The sequence below is a fragment of the Solanum dulcamara genome, chromosome 6, assembly GCF_947179165.1.
Source record: "Solanum dulcamara chromosome 6, daSolDulc1.2, whole genome shotgun sequence".
NCBI classification, from domain to species: Eukaryota; Viridiplantae; Streptophyta; class Magnoliopsida; order Solanales; family Solanaceae; genus Solanum; species Solanum dulcamara.
In genome coordinates, this window is record NC_077242.1 from 6835252 (window position 1) to 6845051 (window position 9800).

Below are 9800 nucleotides of genomic sequence, written 5' to 3' on the forward strand. Positions count from 1 at the left end.
TTGACAAGTTCAGGATTGGGATAAATAACTTAGACCAATAGAAACTTTATATACATTCGATCATAAGTAACAAGGGAATGTAAACTGTAAATCAAAAAGTCTACAAAAATATGTGGATTCTTAATTAATCCTTATATACTTGTATGATATATTTCAAGAAACTGGCTCATTATTGATACAATTTAAGAGAGCCAATGATTCGTTTCTCTAATGTAAAATGAACCAATAAATACAATCGTACGTACACACTTATTTTTTAAAAAAAATAAAATTTGTACGTAAAACATCGTAGAGGAACGGGGGAGATAGATGTTATCAGAATTTAACGTCGAATGTTGGTTTGCTATTTTCAATCTCAGGTTTCTTTCCTGGCTTCAAATCATGCACAGTTAATGTGACATTTGCAAACACATTGAATTGTTTTAATTTAAAATCTCCCAAAACAATTTGGACCGGTACCTTAACCATTACCTTTAATGGAATTTTCCCATTTTTCTCATTATCTTGTAATGCCTCATATAGCCCTGATCCAAATGTACTCTTCCCCGTTAATTCAATTTGGAATATAGTTATATTGTTTTGACCTTGATGAAATGCTGGTAATTTCCCAGTACAAATCGTCGAATCGCTATATGTCACGTTAACCGAGCTAGCTTCCCCGTAAATAAACCCTATGGCTGTGTTGGGATTATCGGCTTTCATCGTTATGATAAGATCCGCGTTCACGCTGAAATCAGGTTGATACCCGAAATCCTTAACATCCAGGGATTGAAAATCGTATATGGGCATTTTAGGCTTGTAGTACATGTAGAAATAAAAGGCTATGGAGGCTAGAATAATGATGAGTAAAAATAGGACGCAATAACAACAACAGATGCATCTAATGCAAACATTTCCTCCTTTTCGCTTTTCCTCGTAGTAATACTCCCCGCCATAAGGCGGTGGCCTTCCGTATTCCACCATCGCGGCGTACGGTGGAGGACTGGAGGAAGGAGGAAATTAAATCAAGAATAATGTAGTTGTTTTGGTGATGGGCCTATTTATTTATCAATGGAGGACCACCACTTTTTTTTTTTTTTTAAGGAAATAGAGTATTAAAAAATTCAAGGGAAAAGGGAGCGGTAAAATTTGAGCAATGGATCCTATTTATTGGATTGCTCCTTTGGTTAAGGACATTGTTACATATGTGTGGTCAGGGTTAGAGCTAAGGTGTAGTGTGTGAATCCCTTCAACACAATATTGCACTCTATATATGCCGTTATAAAATTTTATTATGATATATCATAGATGTTGAATCTTCTTTGCCTCTTTCCGTATTAGCATTACTTTTTTCCTATTTTGAATGTCTTTTATAAAAATTATGACTCCTCGCCACTAAGAGTAGATGGTCATTCAATCATTTTAATTATCAAAAAATGGTCATTCGGTGTATATTCATGTATATTCAGTGTATATTCATATATATTCGGTGTATATTCATGTATACTCAGTGTATATTTGAGGTATAGATTGTATTATAATGTATATTCAGTGTGTATATATTTGAGGTATAGAATGTATCATAATGTATATTCAGTGTGTAGCTCATGTATAAGTAATCTCTATTGTATAGTCAGTGTATACTTTCTATGAATTTTGACAAGCTATATTGTATAGTCACTATATATTTTCTATGATTTTTGGCTATTTTTTATGTTAATAAAACATGATTATATTTTTTGTAAACTAATTAATTTATTGTATATATTTAAAATTGTTCCGAATTAATATGCATACCTTACAAAAGATATATAATACTAGTGAAAAAAATGATAATTTACAATAATGCAGATAATTAAAAAGCTAAAATCTGAATTGTGCAAGTTGGATGCAACTTCCATCATGTACGTAAAGCAAATTTATGCATTTCTCCAAGAGCAAAAATAACAAAATAGGCGTAACGCAGTGCCTACGTTCTTTCAAATTACTTCTTTTTAATGTTCTATATACACGTATATGAAGACTAGCCAAACTTGTTTCCCTCCAACTTTATATCAAACGTAGCTTCCTAATTTGAGCATGACAATTATCTATATAGGTAAAATTCCAGGTATAGAAAACATAACATTCAATCTTTATTTATTCAAAGTTATGAGAAACTTTGTACACTACGAATCAAAAAGTCTACAAAACTTTGTGGGCTCTCATCCTTATACACTTCATGAACCAATAAATACGATCGTACGTACATTTGCATAAAAAAGAAAAACATTTTCAACGCGTAAAACGTCTAAGAGGAAGAAAGAGGAGATTTTATCGATCACTTTGCTAAATTGAGCACGATTTTGCCTTGTTCAATCTCAGATTTATTGCCTGGCTTTAAATCATGCACATATATTGTGACATTTGCAAGGACACTGAATTGCCTTAATGTTTTATCCCCCAAAACAGGTCTAAAAGGTATCTTAGCCAGTACTGTTAAAGGGATTTTCCCATGTCTCTCATTATCTTGCAATGCCTCATAAAGACCTGATGAAAATTGATTTTTCCCATTTAATTCAATTTGCAACATAGTTATATTCTTGTGACCATGATGGAAAGATGGAAATTTTCCCGAACAAATCGTCGAATTGCTATATGTCACGTTGATGGAGCTAGCTTTGTCGTAAATTATACCGATGGCCTTGTTTGGATTATCGGCTTTCAATGTTAGGATAAAATCCACGTTGAGGCTGGAATCAGGATGATACCCGAATTCCTTAACATCTAGGGCTTCAAATTTGTAAATTGGCAATTTTGGATCGTAGTATGTGAACCAATACAAGGCAAAGGCCACTACAATAAGGACGAGGAAACACAAAACGCAATAGCAACAACAGATGCATCTAACACAAAACTTTCCTCCTCTTCGCTTTTCATGGGGATAATAATCCCCACCATAGTCATAAGGCGGAGGCCGTCCATAATGCGCCCCATACGGTGGTGGATGATGCATTATAATGGAAGAACGAGGACGAGGATGAGGTGGAGGAAATTAAATTATGGATAATGTAGTTATTTTTGGTGGTGGACCCATTTCCTAATGGATAGAGGACCACCACTTTTTATTTTTATTTTTTTCGTTTTAGGAAACAAAGTTATTGTTATTTCAAGGGAGAAAGGAAATGTTAGTTTGAGTAATGAATCCTATTTATTGAATTGATCCATTGATTAAGGACATTGTTACATATGTGTGGCTAAAGATTATCAAAAATATTACTCCTATTTTTTGGTTCTCTGCTTGTTGCATTGTAATGTTTACACCTTTCTTGGGATTTCTTAGGCTCCTTTTTTATTCCCATGTTGAATTAATATTCATACCTTACAAAAGATATAAAATACTAGTGAAAAGAATGATATTTACAAAAATAAGTCATAACTAAGTACTACCTCCGTCTCAATTTATGAGACATCGTCTAACTTGGCAAAAGTTTAAAAAAGAAAGGAAAAATTTTAAAATTTGTGGTCAAATTTACTCCTTGTGACATTCTTTTTAAAACTAACTAAAAAAGAAAGTGTGTCACGTATTTGAACAATAGAAACGAGAATGAAATTAAAAAAGAAAATACATAGAATGATTGAATAATTCAAATCATGCAATCCAATAAACTAAGCATCTCGTTCACATAAAATTTGACAAAGGGCTGCACCCCAAGGATTGTACAATGTAGGTAATGATATAGCCAAGATTTTTCACTAGGAGTATCAAAATATAAAAGAAATAACCACACTGGCAGAACAGAGTTCACTTTGACAACAATTTTCTTCATCTTCGTACGTCTCGAATTGTCGTCATAGGTTTCAAGCTTGTATCTTTGTAGGAAAATGTGGCACTTTCGTGCTCGTTCCCTTCTATAACTAAGCGAGCTCCATATTATTGGGCTTCTTAGCTGCGTTCGATTAATCCTTTGCACCTTCATAGTCGTATTCCGGGGCCTATGAGCACTATCATCATCATCATCGTCACCAATTTCTCTTACGATGATTTGTGATTGGTCCAATGGCTCGTATCCATCGACCCTTCTGCTAAAACGTAAAGACTTATTATTTTCTAGATTGTTCATATCTGATTAAACATGAAATAGAATCAAGGACGAATTTTGTTATTTAGCTACAAAATTTGTCCTGTTTGTTTGTTTTTTTAGTTGTGGAAATCTAGGAACGGATGAGAGATTAGCTACAAATATATAGTATCTAGGAATAACTACTAATCAATGAGTACTACTACAATTGTTATTAGTACTTAATAGACATATAGTTTTATTTAAAATGGGTTAAATGTTAGGTTTGACTAGTAATCTTGCCATTTTTTATGGATCTTTTTTTTCCGTATTTTATTGATGACTATACGTAATATTAAATTACTTGTCTAAGGTCGACAAATGCATAACACACAGTAGTAATAAGACACATGATCCATTAGAAAGGATGTTGACATTTTTGGCAATTAAGTTATTAGAGGATCTTTGACATTTAGTTGGAAAAATGATTGCCGTGATGAAATGCTTCAGGGACATATATTACTCCTTGCCGTTTAGTTTTACGTTGTATTTACTTCATTGAGTACAAAGTTCAAAAAAGAAATACACCCCTGATCTCAATTAACGTGACATAGTTTAACCGATCAATACTTCAAAATTATTCTTAGAATAAATGAATTTCAAAATAAAAGAGTACATTTATTGCTAAAATAAGTAGGACTCGACAAGGATAAAATATTGATAGACTACTGAACCTATAAACGAAAGTTTAAGTAAGAAATTAGAAAGAGGACAGAAACTTGTATGAGCAGCCAAGTTTTGACCGTATGTAGGCTTATATTTTTCCTATGGATGTGTATTAAGATTTAATTGTATACTATATGCTTATTTCAACTATTAACAAAGATAAGGTACTTATTATAGCATATCATTCCATCTCATTTAAATGAAGGGCGGCTAGTTGATTATGTTGAAGGCTACATAGTTGGTGAGTTCCCATGTTTCGGGAACAACGGCACATGTTATCTCCTTGCCAATTACTGGTGATATTAAGAAAATGCGAGTTGTTTAACATTTAATAAACAAGCATCACTACTAAAAAACTTGTAAAAAACGATCAAAAAAAAGCGACGGACTGCGTCGCTCAAAAAAGCAACGTAATTTGAAATTATATGTCCGTCGCTATTTTTGGTGGATTTTTTAAATATATTTAAAAATTAATTATAAAATAAACATAACGACGGAGTCCGACGCTTTTATTTGAAAATAATTAAATATAATTTTAATATTGCGTCTCCGTCCGTCGTATTTTATTATATTTTATTTATCATTTTTTTTAAATAAGCGACGGACAGCGTCTCTAAGTCCGTCGCTTATTTGGTCAAAGGCGGTCAAATATTTTTAAAAAGCGACGGACAGAGCGACACTGTCCGTCGCCCCATCTGAAATATTTCAGAACAGAGACCCGACTTTTTTCTCATTTTTGGTCTCTCTCTCCCTCTCTCTAAACCCTCCCCCTTCTCTCTAAAAATTCCACCCCCACCCCCTCTCCGCCGCCGGTCGCTGCTACCGCCGCCACGCCTCCCCCGTCGCCGTTGTTGCCGTTGCCCCTCCCCACTGTCAACCTCTCTCTCTCTCCGTATTGTTAATAAGGTTAGTTAGTTTTAGGGTTTTAATTTTGAAAAAAATTATTAATTTATTGATTTGTTAGTTAATTTATTATATTTAATTTGTTTAATGTATGTTATTAACATAGTTAATTTGTATATGTGATTTTGAATTAGTGAATGTTAGAAATTAGATTTTTGGTACTTTGTTTGAGTTGGGATTTTTTTTTTGAATTAAATTGTGAATTACATATATTTTTTGGAGTTGGAATTAAAGTGTTGTTGATATTCAAATGTTATGTTAAGTTGGTTAGTTCTTGAAGTGAGAATGTGAATGAAAATTTTAGGGCCTTAGTTTGAATTGTGATTATTTTTTTTTAATTAGATTGTGAATTGGGTATTGTGTTAGTTAGACTTGAAGTATTTTTGAAGATAAAATTACGGTTAGAACATGAACTAATTAGAAATTAGAATTTAGAAGTTTTTATGTTTGGAAGATATTCAAGTTAGAAAAACATTGGGTTGAATGATTTTTGATGTTTGGAAGATATTCAAGTTATGAACTTGGACTTTAGGATTTTTGAACTTAGAATATTTTTTTGATTTTTATAAATTGTGAACTTTAGACTTTGGAACTAATTAGGACTTAGATGCTTAAATTTTAGGATAGTTGAATATAATATAGAACTTGACCTTAGAATTTGAATTTTGAAACTTGAACTTAGAACTTCGAACTTGAAATTTTATTGACTTTTGAAATCTTGTTCAATTGTAGTACTTATGAACAAATTAAGATAATAAGAGTTAGACCATATTCATAGTCATGAACTTAAACTTTAGGAATTTTGGAAGTTGAACTTTGAAATTTTTAGGTTTGTATATGTTTGAATTCTTTAAGCTTTAGAAGTAACTAGAACTTAGACTTTAAAACTAATTAATTAGAACTTTATGTTGTCATGAATTTGAACTTTAATTAGATACTTGAATACTCCTATTTTAGAACTTTAATTTGTATATACTTGAAACATGTAATTTTGTTCTTATTTAACTTAGAACATCTGATTTGAATTAATTAGAACTTGAATAATTTATAATTTGAACTTAATTATAAGTTGAATTAATTACAAGTTGAACTTAATTATTATATAAATTAATTAATTATAACTTGAATTTAATTATTATATGAATTGATTAATTAGAACTTGAATTAAATAGAATTTGAACCTTAATAATTATAAGTTGAATTAATTATAAGTTGATCTTAATTATTATATGAATTAATTAATTATAACTTGAATTAATCATAACTTGAATTTAACAAATATATGAATTAATTAATTATAACTTGAATTAATCATAACTTGAACTTAACTAATATATGAATTAATTAATTATAACTTGAATTAATCATAACTTGAACTTAATTATTATATGGATTAATTAATTATAACTTGAATTGATTAGAATTTCAACTTAATTATAAATTGAAATAATCATAACTTGAACTTAATTATTATATGAATTAATTAATTATAACTTGAATTAATTAAAATTTGTAGTCTCGATGAATTGTAGTCGTTATGAACTAATTAATTAAGTTTGAATATATGTAATTTTGTAGATGGATCATTGTTTGTGGATGTATAACATGCATTATGAAGTTGGTGATGGTTTGAAACCTGAATTTATTGACGGTGTAAGAAGTATTATCGATCATGCCATGACACTTGATGTTTTTAAGCGAAATGAATTGGTTAGGTGTCCTTGTCGTGAATGTAGGGGCTTGAAATTTTTTAATCCAGATATAGTTATGGTTCATTTGTATGGTAATGGATTTAAGCCTAGATATTTTGTATGGATTGATTATGGAGAAATAAATGGATTTAATAATAAATTTTATAATCTGCTGTCCGTGGATGAATATAATATGCTTGCACCACTGTCACGATCCAAAAATGGGCCGTGAGTGACACCCACACTTAACCTCCTAGGTGGGAGAACCAATGATACAAACTCCAACTAGTAAATATAACAATAATGCAGAAGCTTAAATAAATACGTTTTTCCCAAAACCTGAAAGTCATCACATTATGGACATCTAATTTCTAAAACTAAGTCTGGAAGTATCAAACACTAAAATAAATAAATAACAAAATGTGTCCGAAACTAAAGACACCATGCCGTAACCGAGAAAATCTATCACGAGCTAGAAGGATAGCTCACCCTGAAATCCGATGATCTTGAGACTGACTAGAGTTGAGGTCGGGTCAAAGTCGGTGGAACACTCGCTGCACTCCACAAAATAAAATAAGAAAAGATACAAGTAGGGGTCAGTACAGGACAACATGTACTGAGTAGATATCATCGGCCGACTCAAAATAGGAATTAATATACATAAAATAATAGTGAAAAATCAACCATAACACTTAATAGGAGGCAACCAATGAATAATTACATAACCAGTCAACAATATAAAGATCACACATGAGGACTCAAGCCTCCACATCACACTCTTTTGGAAAATGAGTTATGGAGATTGGGTAGTATTAAGTCATTTTAATTTATTTTTCTTTAATATTACTGTGCCAAAACGTGACACTCGATCCAAATATACCATGTAAGAACGTGACACCCGATCCAAATATATTATGTCAGAATGTGACATCCGATCCAAATATACCGTGTCGGAACGTGACACCCGATCCAAATATAATTAATTTATCATTCTTCATGATTAAATTCTACTTCATTAACGATATTTCACCAAGCCTTCTTTATTCAAGGCACCATTTTTGATAGGATAAGTTCAAGATTATGAATTTCATGGCCTCGGAATTTTAGACCAATCACAACAACATATCAACAATCCAAACCACAACAATTAAATGCGTAGTAAACTTCACACATATCACTCAATGAATATCAATCACTATTAAGAGTCTATCTATGATATAGAATAAAAACCATAACCTACCTCAACAGAAGAATCAAAGTCAAGCAAGCTAATTCACCGGTGATTTCTCTTTCTTCGATGCCTCGGGACTTTTCCAATCTATCAAATATACAATATTTATAAGTAAACTAGTCCGTAGACACCAATATTATTTATATGTTTAACCTAGACCCCACAACAAACCCAACTCTATAATCAATTCTCTAAAATTCAAGCCTAGGGTTAAGTCTTAGTTTCTCCAAAATCATAACTCTAATAGTATTTACATAATATGATATACCAATTATTTAATTACATATCTCAATATATCAAAATGTGAACCATAATGTGATAATCTGTAAGAAAATTAAAAGATTTATCAAAATCGAAATACAAAAGAGTACCTCAATTCGCTGGAACAACACCAACTCAATTCATTCCCCCTATATTTCTCTATATTACTTCCAAACAATCCCTGTCCAATTATTATTTATTAGCCTCTCGCACCATTACTTAACAGTTAACCAACAAACTTTTCACAACAAATTGAACTCATATTACGATACTTGGAATTTCAATTCAACTTTTCTTTAAATTCATCCAAGAACTAATGATGACCTGATTTTCCAATATATAATGCATTGTTCAGTTGAAAAGAAGTTTGGTACCTGCTCGTTCTTTCGACTACGCCTTGATTATGCCGTATCTGGGAACTTCTTTTCGGAGGTTACCCTTTTTTTTTTTTCTAAAAAAATAATATGAACTAAAAGTCACAAATTCACTAACCTATTTTAATATATATGGCCAAGTGGTATAAGATATTAAATAAATTATAAATTTAGCCCACCAATTAAATTAAATATTTAAAGTTACCCCCTAATTAAATAACCTTAGTTATCAATTAGTCCAAATACCCATTAAAAGCTTACGGAATGAGTCTTTTATAAAATAAAAAGCTCCAATTTTCAAAATGACCTAATGGGTCATTACAACAGATACCAATTTACCCACCGTTCGTCCCCGAATGGCCAAAAGAAGAGTGAGGATAGAAAATGGTACCTGACTCGACGAACAAATATGGATATTTTCCACGCATATCAGCCTCAATCTCCCAAGTGGACTCGTCAATCGGACGATTCTTCCATTGAACCTTCACAGATGCAATCTCCCTTGACCTCAACTTACGGACCTCCCTATCAAGAATTGCTATAGGCTCCTTCTCATAAGACAAATTCTCATCAAGCAAGACTGAATCCCAACGAA

General features: G+C 31.6%; 2 protein-coding genes across 2 annotated transcripts; both read right to left on the reverse strand.

Moving 5' to 3' along the window:
• Positions 1 to 315: 315 nt before the first annotated feature.
• Positions 316 to 974, reverse strand: LOC129891094 (NDR1/HIN1-like protein 6). The gene has a single exon (XM_055966349.1). The coding sequence runs from the start codon at positions 961 to 963 to the stop codon at positions 316 to 318; it is 648 nt and encodes a 215-aa protein (XP_055822324.1). The 5' UTR covers positions 964 to 974.
• A 1325-nt stretch (positions 975 to 2299) lies between these two features.
• LOC129891889 (NDR1/HIN1-like protein 6) lies at positions 2300 to 2974 on the reverse strand. The gene has a single exon (XM_055967365.1). The coding sequence runs from the start codon at positions 2972 to 2974 to the stop codon at positions 2300 to 2302; it is 675 nt and encodes a 224-aa protein (XP_055823340.1).
• Positions 2975 to 9800: the final 6826 nt, after the last annotated feature.